This window comes from Glycine soja, chromosome 2 (assembly GCF_004193775.1).
Source record: "Glycine soja cultivar W05 chromosome 2, ASM419377v2, whole genome shotgun sequence".
In the NCBI taxonomy this organism is placed as follows: Eukaryota; Viridiplantae; Streptophyta; class Magnoliopsida; order Fabales; family Fabaceae; genus Glycine; species Glycine soja.
Genome location: NC_041003.1, coordinates 3602238 through 3624234, shown reverse-complemented (window position 1 = coordinate 3624234; position 21997 = coordinate 3602238). Strand labels below are relative to the sequence as shown.

The window sequence follows — 21997 nt, the reverse complement described above, 5'->3', positions numbered from 1 at the left end:
ACGCAGAGATCATAGTAGCTGTCCTTACTATTGCCTACACTTGACATAGGCACGCCATGACTAGGCTGCGTCAAAAGACCACATTGCCAATATATATAAATCATGTGAAACATATTATGATCGAGAATGGGACTCATGGGAGAGAAATAATAATTTTGAATCTTCCGTTAATAAATTAATCATTAATATTTATTGATAATAAATAAATAAATTATGTAAAATAATAATCTAAGGTCTTCAAACATTCAAAGAAAAAATATTATTTATTATTAATTAAAGTTTTAGGTATTAATTTTAATTATTGTGTGTGCGAACGTAAGTCTTGTGTAAAACTCTAAAACTTCTAAATACAATCTTTTTATAAATGATGTTTAATCTGATACCTAAATCACATGATATTATAATAATGACTATGTTTACTAAATTTTAAATATTTTTAACATTTGTAAATACATAAACTAATAATAAATATTTACTTATGTTTTAAATAACATTATATATTAAAATAAAATAAAATAATAAAATATTAATTATTTTTTTAAGCACACTTTTAGGTAGAAAGCAGAAGAAATAATCTTAATTATATAATTAAAGAGATATTAAAAAATTTAATAAACAATATTGTTAATTATTCATATATATGGTCATATAATTAAAATTGATTTTCTCACTTTTACATTCTTACTATATATATATATGCGTGCATGTGTGTATATTTCTAGCTATAAGGTCGCATTAAATAATTTAGAGAGTATTTCAGTAAAATTTATATATTGAGGAAAGACTGGATGGTGTTAGATTGCTTGTAATCAGTGTGTCCTACCTGTGATCCTATATAATTATAGTGAACCATATTCATTTAGATGACTAACCTCCTTCCTTTTTTGAAAACATTATTTTCATTTAAAAAAAATATATTATATTTTAGAAGAAAAAAACAACAAAATTTTCAGCAATTCTTGTAAACTCAACAAACATACATCATTTTCAAACAATCTCTATTTAATTATAATCTTTTCCAAGTTATTATTATTATTTTGTATTGAACTAACTTTATCTTTAAAAATGTCCTACACCTTTGCGCATTTATGTTTGAGCATGCATATACATATGTTCCGGGCAAACTATCAATCCGGATTTCAAAATAATTATTTTTTAACTTTCTTTTTAAAATCATGTATTCACATAAACGTTTTGTGCAAGAATCTTACACATCTCACCAGCATGTTAATCCGATTGAAAATAAATTTGAATCTCTCAAGTCAAGTGTTGAGTTCATTTGAACTTTATAGATAAAAAAATAATATAGTTAAGAGAAGACTTTATTAAAAAGGATTAATCAAAAAAAAAAATTTCATTGAGATTAATTATCTCAAAAGTGAGTAGATAATTTACATCAATGATACAATGTACATTGAAAAAAAATATGTGTTCACAGTGGGTTTACTCAGTTTCCAATACCTACTTAACCGAGAAACCGATATTGAAAAGGACTACAAATTTTGTTACGCATGTTAAAGCATTGGTTGAATAATGATAATGCTTATCTAGATAGTATCTTGGAGTAATTTACAAGACTACCGTTTTTTTTTATGGTATTAAATTAACTTTGTGCGTGTTTGTTTGGTTTCATATTAGATTTGTCACAATTATGTTGAAACAACAGGTAATATGATTTGAAGTAAAATATGTGTTTGATTCCATATTAAAAAATTGTTATGGGTTAATAATTAATTTGAGTTAAAATAATTTTAAATAACTTTTAAGTTATTTAAATAAATTATACTAAATTTTATTTATAATAAAAATATTTAATCATAAATCATATTAAAATTAATTTTATTAGAAATCGATTTTATCAATGATGATTCAAAACATACAATCTATTATTTCTTTTGATTAGAGGGTAGTGAATTCAACCAGTTCTTGTATAAGTTCAAATTTTTCTTCTTTAAATTTAAGTATAGGAACGTGCATGTACTATAGTATTTATCTATACTATATACATTGACGTCTTTAGGTATGAATTGGGGTATATGTATTTTTTATAATATTGGTATGAGGATTGTTATTCTTACTTTTTATATATCTTTATTAATGGCTTCAAAAAGATTCTCCTAATTACTAGCGAATCCACTTTGAGAAATCATGTTAATTTGTATGGTAAGGTTACATTTTTTTTTATAACCATGAAAAAGATTGAAAGAAATTAAAGAGAAAAATGTTGAATAAAATAGGTGATCTGATATAGAGATCGAGAAAAACAAAATGTTATAGAAATTTCTGTAAAAGAATATTACATAAATGCTATAACTCATTAAGTTGTGTTTGTTTGTGTGATAAGAGAATAGAAATAAAAAAAAAAAACAATGTGGAACTCACATTTTTATTCTTTATTTTAATTCAAAATTTTATTTTAATTCACTTTTGTTTTTTTTTCTTTTCTACCGAATGAACCCTTGCTATCATCCAAAGTTCTATTAATTTTCAATAACATTCAACTGTCCATCAATTTTACTGGTAAAATTAATGGCTTGTTTGGTGCAAGCAAATCAACTCTTTCATGCATGGTACGAAATTAACTCCTTGCCCTCCTTTTATCATTACTATTAATTTGGTGACAAGATTATGCTCAACCCATCACACTCTTAATAGGGTGTGTTGTGACTAACGCTTGTTTTGTTTCTTCTAATTAAGTTCTTGTGAAACTATAATACATATCATTATATTTTCTACTAAACATATTGTCACTAAAATATGGCTAAAGTTTTGGCATATTTTTGCCGGGCAGTCTATCCTTAACTCTACCGAAACGTCCCAATCAGTCTTAGATCATTATTTTGATATTATTATGTGACACTTGGAAAAGGTTTTTTATTTCTTCCGTTGTAAAATGACTATAGTTTTAATCTTTCAAATAATTTTTAAATTGATTGATATTTTTAATTTTTTATGAGATATTAAAATATTTATTTCAATTTTGCTCTCTAATAAATAATATTGTCTTACAAGACTTAACTATACATTTATTGAAATTAAGAGAAAAAAATAAAAGTATTCCCTAATAAATATGAATTATCTTAAAATACTTGTTCTCTTGTTTTATGTAAAAAAAATCTTAAACATAAATCATTATGGGATACAAAGAAGTATTAGGCGTGCAGCAGGTTAACAACTTTTTACTATTTATTTTTCCCCTTCATTTAATTTTTATCTATTACATTAGCTTCTTACCTCACATATTTTAAATGTTCTTTATCTCTCTTTCCATGCTATAAAATGTGTGGTGAAAAAAAAATGAATGAGAACATGAATATTCTTTTTTTATTTTTTAAGAATTAGCTAGTCCTCGTTGTTCATGATAATATTTCCAATCATGAATATCATATGGTCGTAACTCATTGCTTTTTTTTTTTTTTCTATTCTATAAAAAATCGGACCCACAAGGATCGGTCTCATTGTTGATATGATCATCAAAATTGGAGAAAGAAATTCCATAAATATCACAAACTCTCAAGTCATTGCGTCGTAAGAATCCAAAGCCAAACAAGAAAACCTCAACTGAAGAAGACCCTCAACTGCCAAATTAACCCATTTAAACCATTTCCATTAGAGTACCAAAAATTTTAATGTCCACCAGAAAGCTTGACTTTACCTAATCAAACATGAACATATCAGAAGCAAACAACCTCGGGTTTCTTGATTTCACTCCGATAATGGGGCAAGTTTCAATATTCTGGACCACTTGCAATAAATGAGAATTAATGTCCTTCCCAAAAGCATAGAAAAAACTTACTACTCTGTAAGGGATAAACAATGGCAGTTGGGTTATTTATGGAAAAGCGTAAGGGCAATGTTCATCCATGACTATGAGTATAGTATAAAATAAACAGAAATTATGTTTATACACGGACTCTATCCGCTAATCATGTGTGATACTGATAATACACATGCCAACTTTTTTCAACATTTCCTGTGACTTTCATGTCATTCTTTTTTCCATTTTTTCATTCTTTAAAATATTTTAAGCACTTTTTAATCTGTTATTATTGTGCGTAAAACATCCCTTAAATATTCTCCTTTTGAGAAGGATAGAGATATCAAAGAGATGCGTACGATGTTGCGTATAAAATAAAATAGTGTTTGACTAAAATAATCTGGGAGGGTACTTGCATTTATAAACACAAGAAACTAAAGATAATTAGAAAATACTACTATGCATTTTGCAATGGTAATTATGAGAATACGGAACACAAGTGGGCGCAGGATAAGCACGTTGGAGTTGCCTTTAGAATTGCACGCTGCCAATGGTATGTCTCCATAGTTGCAAAATAAATAAATAAATAAAGCCTCTAACATCATATTCTTCTTAGAAATAAGAAAGCAAGATTTGCTGGAAATAAAAAATTTCCTAGTTTTCCTTATACGGTTCGAATTTTTCGATGAATGATTGGCAGTTTCTGTATTGGGAGGGTATCCAGATGCCCTTATCTTAGGTTGTAACTAGGTCTCTTTATCTGAACTCTGAACCCATTCCTTATTTTATTTGAGCATTTCTAATAGTAATATAATTTATTTATTTTTATTATTATTAGAGAAAATAGTACCAATACCAACCATATAAATGTTCACATTGTTAATCGTTTAAAAATCATGAATGATAATTTTATTAACTATTACAATAATTATATTAAAAATCACTTTAAACTTAATTTCTGAATGATTAATATATTTTACACTAGTATTTAAACTTTATTATTAGAATAAAGGATCTTTTTTATTCCTAAAAATATAAGACAATGTCAATTTAATATGAGAAAACGAAAATTTTTATTTAATTTATGAATGTGTAAAAGATGTATTAATTATGTCATGTTGTAAAACTTAATATTAAATTAATTTTTAAATTTTACAACTTAATGATAAAATTGATTTAGAAAAATTTAACAATAAAACATAATATTTATCATATTTTTTACACTTTCATATACCAATCTCAACGTGACCACTTACTCTTACTATTACTCAATATACTAATTTGTTCATTTTGCATAATGTATTGTTGTGGATTGCAGATGCTAAGCTATACGCGTGCTGTATATTTATTTTACTGCATAACTATGTAATCTAATAACTGAAAGACTGGTTGGAAGTGTGACAAGTCTGAGGCTGAATTTGATGAGATTGCATTGCATTGCTCTTTAAAATCCCTTTTATTTAAAATAAAATGTCGAAATCACTCATGGGGATAACTATTTGACTGAAAGGACTTAACTTAGGGGTGTTTGATCTTCAGTGTTTCTTTCAAACCATATATGTCATCTATCCTACCTATTTAAACTACTATATATTATTTTCCTCTCATAACAAGCCCCCTTGGTTTTCCTTCCCTCTTGGAACTTCTACACCTTCTCTCCTCCAAGGAAATTCTATCTTTATTATTATTATTATTATTATTATTTTCTCTTTTTTATATTTTAGAGTTCTGAAGTATTCTTGAGGACTCTGACACTCTGAGGTCTGTCGGTTCAGTATTCAGTGTTCCACTTGGGCTATAACTCAGCAGCAAAATCTGTTCCTTGCTTTGGTATTTGTTTAGAACTTATTTCACTATCTGTTTGTTGCACTTCTTCTGTGTTAGCAAGTGAATTATTATGCAAGTGGCTAGTGAGAATTAGTGCATGATTTAGATGATAAGAAACTGAAAGCCATGAAGTTCATGAAACTAGGATCTCGTCCTGATACATTCTACACTGCAGAAGCAGTAAGGTGAGACATTAATTAACTCATCTATTTGATTCTTTCTTCTTAGATTATGTATATTTTTTTTCTTCTGGTTAATGACTATAGTATATCTTTTCTCTTGTATACAGGTCAGTCTCTTCTGAAGTTTCCAGTGATCTCATAATTCAAGTTAAGGGAAGCAGATATCTTCTTCACAAGGTATGTGAAATTGTTAATCATAGAAATTGTTCTATGTTGTTTAGTTTGTTGTTAGTACTTATTCTGAAGTTCATGGTGATGTTGTTCAGTTTCCCTTGCTGTCCAAATGTTTGAGGCTACAAAAGCTATGTTCAGAACCTCCTGATTCGTCTTCTCAGCACCAAATAATCCAACTCCCTGATTTCCCTGGTGGGATGGAGGCATTTGAGTTGTGTGCTAAGTTCTGCTATGGAATAACCATCACTCTCAGCCCTTACAACATTGTGGCGGCACGATGTGGCGCCGAGTATCTTCAGATGACTGAGGAGGTTGAGAAGGGGAACTTAATTCAGAAGCTTGAGGTTTTCTTCAACTCATGCATTCTACGTGGCTGGAAGGACTCTATTGTGAGTCTTCAGTCCACAAAGGCGTTGCCTATGTGGTCTGAGGACTTAGGAATTACAAGCAGATGCATTGAAGCTGTTGCTGCAAAAGTTCTAAGTCACCCTTCTAAGGTGAGTTTGTCACATAGCCATTCACGAAGAGTGAGGGATGATGTGTCTTGCAATGGCAACCAAAGTGTGAGGCATAACAAGTCAGGAAACAAAGGATGGTGGGCTGAAGATTTGGCAGAACTTAGCATAGACTTGTATTGGAGAACCATGATAGCTATCAAATCTGGTGGCAAGATTCCCTCAAATCTTATTGGAGATGCATTGAAAATCTATGCATCTAGGTGGCTACCAAATATTACCAAGAATGGAGGACATATCAAGAAGCAAGCTGTTGCTGACTCAGAATCTGATAACTTGGTTGGTGAAATAGCTTCAAAGCATCGTTTGCTTTTGGAATCAGTGGTGAGCTTGCTTCCTGCTGAGAAAGGTGCTGTTTCGTGTGGCTTTCTCTTGAAGCTCTTAAAGGCATCCAATATTCTTAATGCTTCTTCATCTTCAAAGATGGAATTGGCAAAAAGGGTAGGGCTTCAATTGGAGGAAGCCACAGTGAATGATCTTTTGATACCCTCACTGTCTTACACAAACGATTCAGTGTATGATGTTGAGTTGGTGAGGACCATATTGGAGCAGTTTGTGTCACAAGGGCAGAGTCCACCAACTAGTCCTGCAAGATCTAGGTTGGCCTTTGAAAGAAGAAGGTCTCGTTCAGCTGAGAATATTAACTTGGAGTTTCAAGAGAGTAGGAGGTCCTCTTCAGCATCTCACAGTTCAAAACTGAAAGTGGCAAAGCTTGTGGATAGGTATCTTCAAGAAGTTGCCAGGGATGTGAATTTTCAGTTGTCGAAATTCATTGCTCTTGCTGAGATTATACCAGATTTTGCAAGACATGATCATGATGATCTCTACAGGGCTGTTGACATTTATCTCAAGGTAAAAAAAATGTTAGAAGAAACATGTCTATTACTCTACTATGTTTTCCAATTTGCTGCCTTTTATATTTTATATACCCTGATAAAATAAGTGGTTAAGAATTAGTGTATGTTAAAAAAAAAAAAAAAGTGGCTGGATATATTTCGTTTTCACATTTTAGGACGTGGGACAGAATTAGTGGATAACCAACTCTCTTGACCTTAAAATCTTGTCTTATTCAAAATTTATTGGCGGTTAGGTGTAGACTGACCCACCAGAAATTTTAGCCTGACTGTATCCACATTCTGACTGATGTAGTTGCAGTATATATTCAGGTTTTTGTAAAATTTTAATTTCATTTGCCTGAAAACAGGGAGAGAAAATTGCCTGTCAAAGCTGTGTGATAGAGTTATATCATATTGCTGCATTCCAGTACTATGTCCAAGTAGATAAGGAGAAGGGAAAAAGGAGATACATGTTCTTTAGTCCTTCACATGATTGATTATGTGTCTCCCCTAAGAGATTTTGACCATTTATGTGTTCATTCCATTTAGCTAAATTCCACCTAAACGAACTCTTTGCTGATGTAACATGTCTGGCTGTCAGTTCAGTCAATCTAGTTACTAGAAATTAGGCCATGGAAGAATGAACTATATAAGTAAAATTATTTTGTGGGGATGTCTTGTATTACTAAAATTTGTGTTGTTTAACTTATAGGCTCATCCAGAACTCAACAAGAGTGAAAGGAAAAGATTGTGCCGGATTCTTGACTGCAAAAAACTGTCTATGGAAGCATGCATGCATGCAGCACAAAATGAGCTTCTTCCCCTCAGGGTTGTTGTTCAAGTTCTCTTCTTTGAGCAAGCTAGAGCAGCACAGGCTGGTGGCAAAGTGACTGATTTACCAACCAATATCAAGGCATTACTCACAGCACATGGTATTGACCCATCAAAACCAACAGCACCATTAAGCACTACTACAAGTATAAATGCTGAGGAAAATTGGAGTGTTTCAAACTTCAAATCACCAAAGTCAAAGTCTTCAACACTGAGGATGAAGCTAGCTGAAGATGAGGACTTCAATCAAAATGGTTTGGCCCATGACGGAATTGGAAGGAATTCTAGATTTAAGGCCATATGTGCTATTCCAACCCAACCAAAAAAAATGCTTACTAAGTTCTGGTCTACTACCAATAGAACTGCTGCTACAACTGAAAAGAATTGAGTGAAATATCGTATGTTTACTTTTCAAATTGGTAAGAAATGGTAATTTAGCGGGTAACATATACTCCTTTTTTTTTCTGCAAAACGCCTTGTAACTTCTAGGAAATTCCAAGAATCTTAATGTGCATTGTTGATGTAACCTATAATAATAAGAAAAGATTTTCCCCAGCACGAGGGGAAATCCTCTTTGGTAATTCTCATGTCAAAAGCTGCAGTAGGAATCTTAGGTGTCAGTGACAAATCGTGGGGCCAATGGTGATGTGTTTGTCTACAAATCTGCAACACTTGTCTCTTGTCATTTGCTGTAGCTCCTTGGGTCCTGACATTGTTGACAAATTCTTTCGTGTTTTCATGTGCCTGATTATGTTTGTCTTATTTTATCTGTATCCACACACATAATCTCAGCTTTATTGAATTGATACCCAATTAAGAACAAGATTTGAAGTTTTGTTGCGCATAATAAATAAAGTTCAACATGTATTTATTGTGCTTTTTATTTTAGTTGGAAGAGATTTGTCGTTGATCATATCATGCTGTGAAAAACAAATATTACTAATATATCATTAGTCTCAAAGATTCAAAGATGATGTGCCATACAAAGTCTGACCCAAAAAGTAGGTCAAATAAACCAGTAATAAAGATATGCTTGCTTCAAACAAGGATTAATAAAAAGAACAACTGAAAACTAATTGTGCATAACACAGCAAGGCACCTTTCAAATAAACACTTTGATAAACCTCTTATGTAACTGTATTAACTAAACTAAGCATAAAGCACCATAAAGGCAAATAAGGATGTTCCATTTAAATTTTAAAGCAAAATTTTCCAAGTGTAACTGAACAGATTTGTCAAACAATTATTGAGGCCAAGAAGTCTTAATTCCTTGACTTTCCTTAATTTCTCAAAAATTGTATAGGTGATCAGTTGACTTCTGAGTTGGAGTGGATCCATTGATAAAGGTCATTTTCATTCTCCCTTATACTCAGGTTGTTAATTATTATCAACAATTTGGTTTTTAAATCGTTGGAATGAACCATGTCCCATATAGCCTGCCTTGTAGCCAAGTCTAATCTCACAAACTGAAACCGACCACTCTCACTGTTTTGGTGGCTATAACTACAAAATATGAATACTTACATGTTTCTTAAAACCCAAAAGTATACAAAAGAGAAAATCAAATAGAGGTGTACTGGCAGTGACTGTCATTATCATCATTGCTGCAATCATGGTCAATTGGTCATCATCATCTAAGTTTCCTTGGCCATGACAACTGTTGCATGAGCATGTCCGCTGTAACCGGTCAATGTTACTTATCATTGACAAAAAAATTCACTGTTCATTTGGTCAGTTACTTAGGATTCCCTTGTTATTTTCTTTCCTTCTTCAGTGGCTCTAATTACAATTCAATCATTAGTCAAGAAAGTCTTCCACAACAACCACCATGATGCAATCTCCTATTTCCTAAAGGATTGCCTCATCTGGGTTATACATTGTTTCACATTGGTTAATTAAAATTATGATAGAAAATTACATGGGCCATGTTGGTATAACACTTTAGATTAGTCATTTGGGCCTCTAGTCCTGGGCCATGTTGGTATAACACTTTCTTTTCTTTCTTTTCCCTTTAAAATCTATAAAATTTTGGGTGTGAGTGATTGTTTTGATACTTCTCAACATTGTATCTTCCCAGTGGTTACAACTCAAATCATAATCACTTAATCAGATTGTAAATTTCGTCATCAGGGTCCAATTTGCAGGGATTCCTCTGAAGCAAAACACGAGTACATGACACTGACTTATAAAAATAATTGTCAAATTTCATTTTCAACCTTCAAGCTCACTAAGTGATACTTGTCAACTATGCATAGCCGCCTAATAAATTTTGGAATAAACCCCACCTACTACCTAATCGCAAAGAATCTTACAGCCATTCCAAGTTCACTTGATAATTTGCTTTACAGAAGATGCTACATTTTAGTGTTCATCAATAATACAACAATGACACAATAAAGTCAGCATAAATGAGAGCAGTGTTCATAAAAAATTAAATGTAAGAATGTAACATTAGTATGCAGTAGACAGAAATAACTATAGTAGTACAGTAGCTTAGACCTCCTTATCCGTAAATACTTTTAAAAGAAAAAAATTAAAAAAATAAATTAATTAACTTCTCTAAAAACTAAAATTAATTTATATATGAGCTAATTGCAAAAGTTCTCTTATATTAACTTGTTTGAAAAATTATTTTTAAATTATGCATAAGTTAATTTTAATATTTGGAAAATTTTATTTCATTTTTTCGTCTTATTTATTTTCTCCTATAAGTACTTATAAAAATTTCATCTACACAGGCCCTAAATTATTAACATTCAATACATTAGAATATCAATGCATCTAAATTATCGAATCCTTGTTGGCATCACCACTAGCATTAAGTAATTAACCATGGAAGCATGAACCAGAGAGGCCTGATGAGGGGGTTTTGGACCTTTGGTGACTCCATGCTTTTGATCATTGGAGAGCAGAGGCAATTGGTTTTAGCCATACTTGGCTGCTAGAAAGCCTCACTTGTGCCTTCATTCCATCTCCTGACATCACATCATTTCTAGATGAAATCTGAACTTTCAAATCATTGGTTGTCATTTTGTCACTTTCCTTGCTCTTCCCTTCCTTCAATACCACCTGAAAATTGAAAACTAGATATTAATGGGACGCCCCATTTGTTGGAAAATCAACAAAGCTGGAAGCTATTCCATGTTTACAATGAATACCAATGGCCCAATGTTTCAGGAAGAAGAACTTTCCTAAAGTCAAGAAAGGTGTAATGGGACCTAGGGGAGTTATGTCTAGCAGAAGAAACTTATCTCATATAAGGTGACGAACCAAGATTCGAATCTTCACAAAACTAAGTGTTCATATTTAGTATCGGATCATATCTCCAACATGGCTCATTGAAACTAAAGAAAACAAATGTAGATAGGAATATCGCATGCAATATGATGTAAGATCAAGGTTAGTATCAGTATGCAACACTAGTTTAATTTTCTTTATTGTTACGTCACGGGTATGCAAATTAATAAACTCCATCAACGCTCCCACCAACATTCTCATCACTTTTAGACTTAGTAATGTATATTTCTTCAAACACTGGGGACATGAAATAATATCAACTTTCCCTGTTCAATTAATCTTTCCCTTTTTTTTTTTTTATCTGTGCAGGTTTCATTTAATCATGATGCAAAACCAGGTCTCTAAAAGAAAGAAAAGAATAAAAAAAAGAATCCATGCAAAGGGTCTCCAACATTGGGGTTGGTGCTTTCTTTCATTCCCAGTGGGACTCCATTTGCAATTTAGTATCTATTAGCTCGATTGGTAAGTGTATCAATTTGCTCAAGTAGTAATTGAAGTAATAAGACCGAGTATTGTATCCATAGAAAATTTGTTATACTTAGATGACGCATATTCAATTTGTAAACAATTTTAATCAATGTAATAACGCATTCATATTTCAAATTCCTGAATTAAAATTTCTAAACTTAAAAATACATGACAAGACAAATGCGGAATTGTATAATAGAACAAATACCATGATGAAAATGTTGGAGAGTATTCTACTGAACTTTCTCTTGATGTAACTAAATAATTTTTTCTCTATTTAATATTGCCCTAATGTTCTTTGCATAGTTAAATTACTCTAACCGTAATTTCTTACATGAAAGAGCCTAATCCTCGTAGTTTCATTCTTGATTCCTCAACAAACTCATTCTAAGCGAACTGCATTACGCAAAAGATGCAACATTTACTAGGTTACTACACATCATTCCTAGAAATGCAGGCCTCTAGCTGCTCTACCAAGTTCTAAGGACTAAAAACATTTTTAAAAAATTTAATAGTGATTGTGTTAACTCATTGATAAGTACACCAAATTGTCACAAGTAGTGTCGAGTTTACAAAAACTTTATTTGTACTTAGATTAATGTATTTTCAATTTTTAAGCAATTAATAAATTGAATTAAAGATTGGAGAGATGGAAAATTAGAAGTAAATTGACATAAAAATTAAACTAATATCTAAAACAGGCAAGAAGCAAGAAAAACAAAACACTTTGGGGGTTGTGATGCAAAGATTGATTCAGAATGAAAATATATTGGGACTTAGCCTACCAAAATTACTCTCAATGTAATGTTAATGATTTTTCTCTATTTAACATTATTCCAATTTTTATCTACATCTACTCGTATACTCTAACCATGATTCATCAAGTAAAAGAGCCTAATTTATCTAATCTTTTTCCTAATCCTTAGAAGAATAAACTAAATAAATTGCATTAGAAATAGAGATGCATAGAACATGCTAAACAATATCATTCTATCCCTAGACATGAATAATTTAGATGTCATTTTCCAATGTCTAAATCCTAAAACAAATACATGAATATGAGTGATTAGATCACAATCAGTAAAATTAAGTACAGAAAAGAGGCAATAAAAATTAAAATAGTATTAAATAGATAGTAGAAAAGAAATTACATCCCAAGCGTTTGATTGCTAAGCTCTCAACAATGAGAGTTTTAATCTTTCATTGTCACGAAAGGCTTTACAATTACAAGGGGTTGATGGGGAGAGAAGAAGAACAATAGGGGTGAAAGGAGGGGAGGAATGGCTCCTAAAGGCTAGTTTCTCTTATTTGGAAAACTCTAATTTTGTAGATTGCAATGTAAAGCTTTGTCTTGGCGTGTCTTTTTCCTTTGCTTTCTCCTCCTTTTATAGGCCCTAGTTAGCTTAATTTTTGTATAATCTTGCGTTAAGCACGAATGTCGCGCTGAGCGAGTGAGGCAGTGGTCAATCGCTTATCGCGCGGCTTCGGCGAAGCGCGTGTTCACGTGATATATGGTTTCTTCATGTAACTTCAGTGTGTTGGACGAGAGTTTTCGGATTTTCAGCTTCTCTTTCAAGCTTTATTATGTGTTTTTGTAGTAATTCTAATACCAAATTACTATAAAATTTCTTAATTAAACACTTGCTGGTCAAAAATTTGAATGATGTTAAATTTTTCATTATTCACATAAAAATAAGCAATGAAAGAGAGAAAATCTAACAATTTTTTGTACGATTTAATCATCAGTTATACCTATGTATCGAAGTTATCCAATTTTTATTCTAGTTTCTAGAGATATTAGTTTCATAATATTCATGAGTTATGAGAATACCTTAAAGAAGAAAATTATAAATAGGATGAGATGCATGCTGCACTATCATAGGAAGCTTCAACTCACAAGTTTATATTATTTGTTCATTTTTCTATACATTAAAGGCTAGAAAAGTTGTATTGAAATATAAATCTAATGTACTGTTTGAAAAAAAATACTGTTAGAAGAAAGATAATATTCTACGCATGTCAATGATACGAAAATTTATTTATGCCTGATACACAAATTATATAAGAGTGGTAATAAACTAGAAATTTACGTAACTTTTTCAATATAAGATATTTTAGGGGGAAATAAGAGACGGAGTAGTTAAAATCGAGTGACAATAGACAAAGGAATGATAATAAATACTCTGAAAAATATTTTCTCTCAATCAATAATAGATAAATTATTTTTCAAAAGTATTTTTATTTTATTAATATTTCAATTAAATACTAAGCAATTCAAATATTACATTTTAACTCTTTTAATGAAGATATATATTTTAGTTTTAAAAAAGTCATTCGTCACAACAATTTAATTAATTAATGACTTTCTTAATTTGTATATATTATTTTAAAATTCAAATAACGTGAAATAAAGGAACTTCATAATTAATGAAACTCATACAGTACATTTGTTTGCACACTCATGCTAAGGCTTGACTTGACTTTATTTTTATCTATTTACTTACTCTGGATTCAATTGTTTTTGTCCAAATCTGTAGGATTTTGCTTCCTGCACCTCCGTATTTTTTAAAATGACCATAATAACCTTGTCTTCCTCACTTGTCTATAGGTTGTTCCCTTCCTCACATTTCGAGGCTTAGGTTCACTTGCACAGGTGAGTTGATTAGTGTTCTTTGCATTTTTTTGTGTTAGATTATTATAATTGGATTGAGTTATCCGTAATTGGTTTTTAGAAAACAAAGTTTTAGAATAGATCTGAATCAATAAATTTAGAATTAAATCCATAAAAGTAACATGAATTCGGATCAGACAATTTAGAATTGTTGTTATACAAATCCGAATTAATGAATCCAAAATGGTGAAATAATAGTACCAGATCAATTAATTCGAAAATATAACATATTTTTGAATTGGATAATCAGAATTTGTTCTTATACAAGTAGGGATTTATTGATCTGGAAATTATGTGTATTTGTTTATTTGTTGGGATCAATCAATCCACAATTGTGCACTAATAATTCTACATTGTTTGATCCGTTGTAAGTTTTCTGTTTCCTCGATCAACTAATCTTTAACTTCAAAACATGAATTCCGGATTGACTGATGCAGAAATTATATTATATTTTCCGGATAGACCCATCCACCTTATTGCTTTGCAGTCCTCACTATCAAAAGTTCAACCCATATTTAATGCAGCGTTGCTGGTTAAAAAAACATATGCAGCGTTCTCCAAATTTTAGATTTTTTTATATAAATCCAATCAATTAATCGATAATCAATCTATGAATAAATGTAAAATTAATTTTTTTTATCTAAGGAAATTAAGAATTTTATAATGTTAGTGTATTACGAGTTGAAAAGTACAGTATTTTTGTACTAGTAAAATTTTATTACTAAATTAAATATTATTCAAAATTCGTTTCTTAAAATTTTGATTATGAGTGCATTAGACAATTTTATTATTAAAGTAAATACTAACTAATGATTAACACAAGTCATAACGGTTTATATTTCTTAATAAAATGATTCAAAAATCAAATCTTAATTAACTATTAAATATAAAATATATCATATTAAAAGAGAGATATTTATTTTATATGTGTTTATTATCTCTTGTTAAAAATTCATTTGATAGATAGCTTGTACTTCAATGTACCATCTTATTAGTATAGTATTAGTATTAAACATCCTCTATGATAATATAAATAATCACTAGGATTAGTCTAATGATAGGAAATTTACAGTAATACGTATAAGATCCTAAACTTAAATTACAGAATGATTATTATGTATAAAAAACTGATTAAATATAATATTTTAATTTATTAGAGTTGAACAACAATATTATACTCTAAAATAAAGTTTTTGATTTTTTTATTTATAGAAATTTTTTTGGTTTGATATCATGTAAATACTCTATAATAAAGTGAAACTTACAATTTTATATTCAACTTTAATCAAAACTTTCTTTTTATTTCATTCCATTTTACACTACCAAATACTTTTTTATGTTTTTTTATGGAGTGACATTTCGGTTATATCCCGATCGATTCCTTTGTTCATTCTATGTATATTTTTAAAACGTTTTCATTATTTATTTTAATGTTTTATAAAGTAAGTGTTATGTAGAAAAATAGTAATATGTGTTTAGTATCTTTAAAATAATTAAAAAACTTACAATTTTATTTATTTCATAAATAGAAAAATATTATAAAGAGAAAGTGAGAAAGTCAATTTATTAAAATAAAAAACTTGCATAACGTCGCATGATATCATAAAGCTGGATCATATTTCTGAAAGCCACGTGCTAGCAGTAGCAGAGATAGTATACTAGGGAGATAAAGGTAGGTCATTGTCAATTTGTCACAGTTATAGTTTCGAGAAAGCACTTATTTTTTTCCGCATTATTTGAATTCTGAAACTGAAACCGACAGGCATGGTGATACTAGTCTCATCCAAAGATTTTTACTATCAAATCTCCATCAATCTTATACATTATCATTTTTTCCCCTTAATTTTCTTAATTATGCTAACGATTGATAAAATATACAAAAAGAAATACTACGTATGATGCTTTTTGCGTAGATAAATTTTAATTTATCATAATATAGAACTATTGTTGTTTAAACTGTAATTCTTTTTTAATTTTCTTTTAAAAAATCTATTTCGTTTCTTATAGAAAAATGTTTCATTTTAGTTTTATTATTGTTAAGTTATGACACATTGATATAGATTAAAAAATATTTAATTCTTCGTTTGGTTCTCATAATTTTATTATTTATATTTTTTTAGTGTATAAAAATAATTTTTTAATTTTTATAATTTTAAAATGATTTTTTTAATTCTTATATTTTATTTTTTAATTTTTATTTAATCTTTAATATTAAAATATGAGTAATATTATCAATTACACTTAACTGCAAAAATATTAACAAATAATTATAATCAATTTATCACAAGATTATTTAAAATAAAAAATATTTAATAATTTATAATTAATTTATAACTTATTATTTTTATATTTTTTTAGTAAGAATTAAAAGATAATTAAAATATAAATTATAAAAATTAAAAAATAATTTTTAAATTATAAAAATTAAAAAAATCATTTTAAATCTATAGAAATCAAATGAATAATTTAATCATTAAAAAAAACACAAATTTACCAATAAGCCATGACACAAATTTACCAATAAGTCATTATCGTGAGTGTAACTGAGTTGGGTCTAATTTTTTCCCAGCACTAAACCTCTCAGGTAGAAGAGATAAATGTTTAAATATTTTTTTCCTATAATTTATTTTTTTAAAATTTTATTTCTCGTAAAATATATTTGTTTTACTTTTTTATTTAGAATATTTTATATAATATTTTTTTACTGTTTATAATGTTATTTAAGATGCTTTAAGGATGAAAAATAAAATAAATATATTTTATAAAAAATTTAAAAAATTACAAAGATAAAAATAAAAAATATTAAATTACAAGAAAGAAAAATATATTTAAGTGAAGCTTAAATAATTTAGAGGATTTGTGGTTCTTTCAATCTTTATTTCTTCTGTCAGAAATGTCCATAGTTTTTATTGAATTGAGTTTGCTCGTAAAGAATTGACTTTGAGTTTTATGTAAAGAAAAAGATTTTATAAAGATGGTTCGTATTTTTTTACCAAAAGATTAGTAATAGATAAAATCAAGTCTTTCGTGCTAATAATATGATTAAAAAACTAAACAAAAAATAGATCTAATATGTTGAAAATAATATTGGACAACATGGAAATTCATTCATATGAAATTCATTATATTTACATTAATAATTTATTTTCTGTTGATGTAAAAATACATTAATAAAAATAAACGAAACTCTTAATTATTAGTATATTCTATTTTGTTAACAGTTTATAATGCCTAAACCCGCGTAAAATAATCTTACTCACCATATAAATAAGTCTGGTGACCAAAGTTGCCGTGTCTCATTGAAACTCAAATAATAATGAATTGCAGATTTGGCAAATCAGACATAGAAGAACTGAAGAAGGTATCAGCATACATGGCAGTGACGACCAAAACAGTGGTGGCGGCAGAATGGCAAGCTTTTGTTTTGTTCGGGGGTAACAGAGATAGCATGTTATAGACTTATAGGATAGCTTGGATATTTTTGGATCACCAAGAGGTATATAGTATAGGAGCATACAAAGGTAGCCATATAAGACAATCGTGTTATTTTACCTTGAGCGCTGATCAACGTAAACTTAAAAGTTGAGTCTAGGAAGAGTGATAAAGAATACTTTAAAAAATACAAAGAAAAAAAAACATTTATGTTTTGAGTGAGATGAAGATTTGGAGCAATGGATAATAAATGATAAATTTAAATATATTTTTAGTCTATGTAAAATTAATAAGTTTTGTTTTTAGTTTTTATTTTTATTTTTTGACTTTTATCCTTTACATGTTGAATATTTATGTTTGATTCATGATTTTTGTTAATGACTTGTGTGTTTGGTGAAAGAGTAAATGATTATTCTATTTAGGGTGAGAATAGATCAGGTCAAGTCAAGACTTTAAAATTTAAAAGGCTTGAATCTAACCTACGATGAATATTTGAGGCCCGAGTCTAGTCTATAGTCTATCAAAGACTTTTATTTTGATTCGGTATGATCTTTTTAAAAGTCTGACCTGATAACTTTTTAAAAGTCTTTCTCACAATAAATATTTAATATTTTATAAAGTAGGAACATAATAGGAAAGTTAAAAAAAAATCAAAATAATAAAAATATAAAATGACACATGACTCACACCTAAATTGTAATTAAAGTCCTTGATTATAAGAATAGAAGTTATAGAGCATAATGATCAAAGTCTGATGATAGTTTCAAAAAAAATTTAATTGTATCCAAAAAATAATATTATATATTGATATCCAAAAAATTATATATATATATATATAGGCCGGCCTATCGGGCTTAGCTTTTAATAAGCCTAAGTCTGGTCTATTTAATTTAATAGACTTTTAAAAAAGTCTAAGTCTAACCTTTTAATTAAATAGGTTAGTTAAGACCAGGTTGTAGATCCCCTGTAGATCGGACCTATTCCCACCCCTAATTCTACTAATATAATATCTCTTAGTATTTGTGGTATAATATCAATATTTGATATTTATAAAAAAAAATTCTAAATTTAATGTTATTTATCGCCCAATGAAATTATGGGACTGAATAGTAATTTTACTTTATTTAAGTTTTTTAATTGACGATAATAGATATTCTGTATCAATGTAACTGACAATAAAAATATCTCAAATATAATAAGAAAACATGTTAGAAGAATATATGTATATAACTTTCTTAAATCTCTAACAAATATTAAAATATTAGAGTGAAAATTTAAGTTATATCGAATCATATGTATATAATGCATTTTTAAGTTATATCGATCCTCCAAATTCATCTAAATTTATTTCCATTCATTTGTTTGAACACTAAAATTTTGCAGATCATGAGCATGTTTGTTTCTCCGTTATTTTTGTTGTTATGCACATTCAAAGTTAATCTAACAGTTCAATGCAAAATAAATGGAAAAAAAAAAAAAGAAACTTAAGATGTGTTTGTTTCATCGTCTTTCTCAACGCATGCGCAACGACGTTCATCCGAAAGTAAATCACTTGCTTTTCACAGAGCGGCACTTTAGACACGTCCCAACTTCCTCACAAACACACACTTAATATATTGAGAAAATTAGTTTTGATCTTACAAATGTTTCCAAACATGCACGAAGTGATCAACTTAACAGGTCAATATGATACCAACTTGTGTGTATACTATATAGTATATATTTCATGGCTTACATTACTGAATCTTGGCATGTCAACGTGTAAATTGACTGACAATGACATTTATACTCTGCATTCTTGTCTCCCTCTCTAGTCATTCGATATTAATGGAAAGTTGGAAACACTATCAACTCTCAAATCTCAATCCCTGTTCCTGCCCCTATTGCGCGTGCACTTGGCGAAACACGATTTCAACTTTTTTATTTTCTCAATTTGTTAATTAATTCCCCCCTTCAATCTATTATTGCAGCGTAAAAATAATAAAAGATATGTTATCAATGTTCTTTAAACACAAATTCTTAATTAATTAATACATTTATGCTAACACTTTTTAAGAAATATAAATTAGTGTCATGCTTATTCGACAAAGGTGTAATTTTGTGAAGAATAGATGCAAAAGCTATTATTTGTAGACGCGCTGTTCAATGTATAGGATGAATATTTGTATATTTGGAAATTCGTTTAGATGGAGGAATTACATTTAGAATGTAAAATGTTGAGAAAAAAATTATTTATAAAGTGTTTAGTGGAGTGAAATGAAATAAAATATAAAAGTGTAAATTCTATCTTATTTAATCGTTCATTTCATTTTTTTTCACTGTAAATCATAAATGAAGAATTAACATATAAAAAGTAGACACCAAGGAAAATGAAAAGAGCGTATCTTGTTCATCTGGCAAAAGATATATGCAACGGGATATGCTGGGGCCATGTCTGATAAAACGTGTCCTCCATGTCTGGACTATTCTACTGGCCCCAGCCTCAGAAGGGAAAATGCAAAAGCAGATTTCACAGCAACGTTGGTAAGCATCAGGAGCAGAAGGATTTTAATGAAAAGTTGTCTGATGGAGATAGAAATAGAGACAGCAAAATGGTATCATAACTATTGGTGTATATATATATATATATAGAAGCCGTGGCACGCAATTGCAAATCCAAATGGTTTTAGTTGAAAGTGTGTGTTTGGATTATAATTTTAAAAATAAAATTTAGTTAAACTTAATTTTATAAATCTAAAGTTTTGTTAAAAGTAGATTTAATATAACTTAATTAATCCATTTAATCTATATTTGAAGTTTTTTATGTTGAATGAAGAAAATATGAGATTAATTTTGGACTCAATTTTAGCTTTAAGTAAATAATATTATTTATCAAATAAATAGGTGGAACTTTCATTGAAAATCAAACCTGAATTTGAATGTTGAAATGCCAAACTAAACATACCCTAAATTCATTTATATTTAATATTGAGTTGTTTGTCCATCTTATACTGTTATACATAAAAGATGTAGGCACACGTTTTTGAGAGTGTTGCCTTGTTGCGTGTAAAACCATAGCTCACGGCACAAAGTAGGAGGAACCGTTAAGAGTTTTGGTGCATCTTACAGTGGATTCATTACATTCCTGATTCCAGGATATCCACCCCCTTTAATTTCCCTTTTGTAGCTCTACCTATATTATTATTATTTTTAAATAAAACGCGTTTCAATTACTATACAGTGTACACAGCGGAAAGATTGTCTATAATAGAAATATACTACGTGGTTATCGAAAAAATATATATATTTATTGTTTGTACGATTAATTTAGGCAATGTTTGAAAAACAAAATTACACCGCGTACCTAAATTCAACACATAAGAAAGCTTTTATGCAACTAATATTTAGGAATTATAAGATTAATTTGATAATAAGAAAAAATTATGAATTTAATCTTTTTATTAATAATAATTAATGATTAATATTTATTTATAAAAAATGCATGATAATGTTTTAATCTTACACCCAAAAAATCCTATTTTCTTTTATCAATAAGGAAAACAGTTTATTTAAATTTAATTCCCATCAAGGTTAGAAAGTCGTCTCCTTCTCTCGATTTTGTGCTCAGGAAAAGCTGTTTTCTGATTCTGATGGATTTTATTTATTATCTGACTCTCCATTCTTGTCTTCTTTTGGAATGCTTACTCTCTTGTTGCTCCTTCGCGCTCCCTCAGTTCTTCACCAGAGAACCGTGAACCGTCATTTTAATTCCTTCCACGGTCGATTTTTCCTTTTATTTTTAATTTTTTTTTTGTTATGTGTGTATGTGTCATCTTCATTGATGTTTTTGTGCCAAAAAGGTTTGCATTGGCATCACACACAGTTAGATTTTTGACATTGTATTCGAAATGACCGGATAAAGGAGGCAGTCTCCATACTCCAAAATCAAATTTTAGAGGAATGGTGTCTTTGTAAATAGTTGTAATTGAGCTTGTGGACAGGATTGAGGTGACATGGAGAAAGAGATA

General features: G+C 29.3%; 1 protein-coding gene across 1 annotated transcript; it reads left to right on the top strand.

Moving 5' to 3' along the window:
* Nucleotides 1-5362: 5362 nt before the first annotated feature.
* Nucleotides 5363-8901, top strand: LOC114380796 (BTB/POZ domain-containing protein At1g67900-like). The gene is made up of 4 exons (XM_028339849.1): nt 5363-5769; nt 5874-5943; nt 6033-7307; nt 8004-8901. Exons 1-4 carry the CDS (start codon nt 5711-5713, stop codon nt 8508-8510), a joined length of 1911 nt encoding a protein of 636 aa, XP_028195650.1. The 5' UTR covers nt 5363-5710; the 3' UTR covers nt 8511-8901.
* The last annotated feature ends 13096 nt before the right edge of the window (nt 8902-21997 follow it).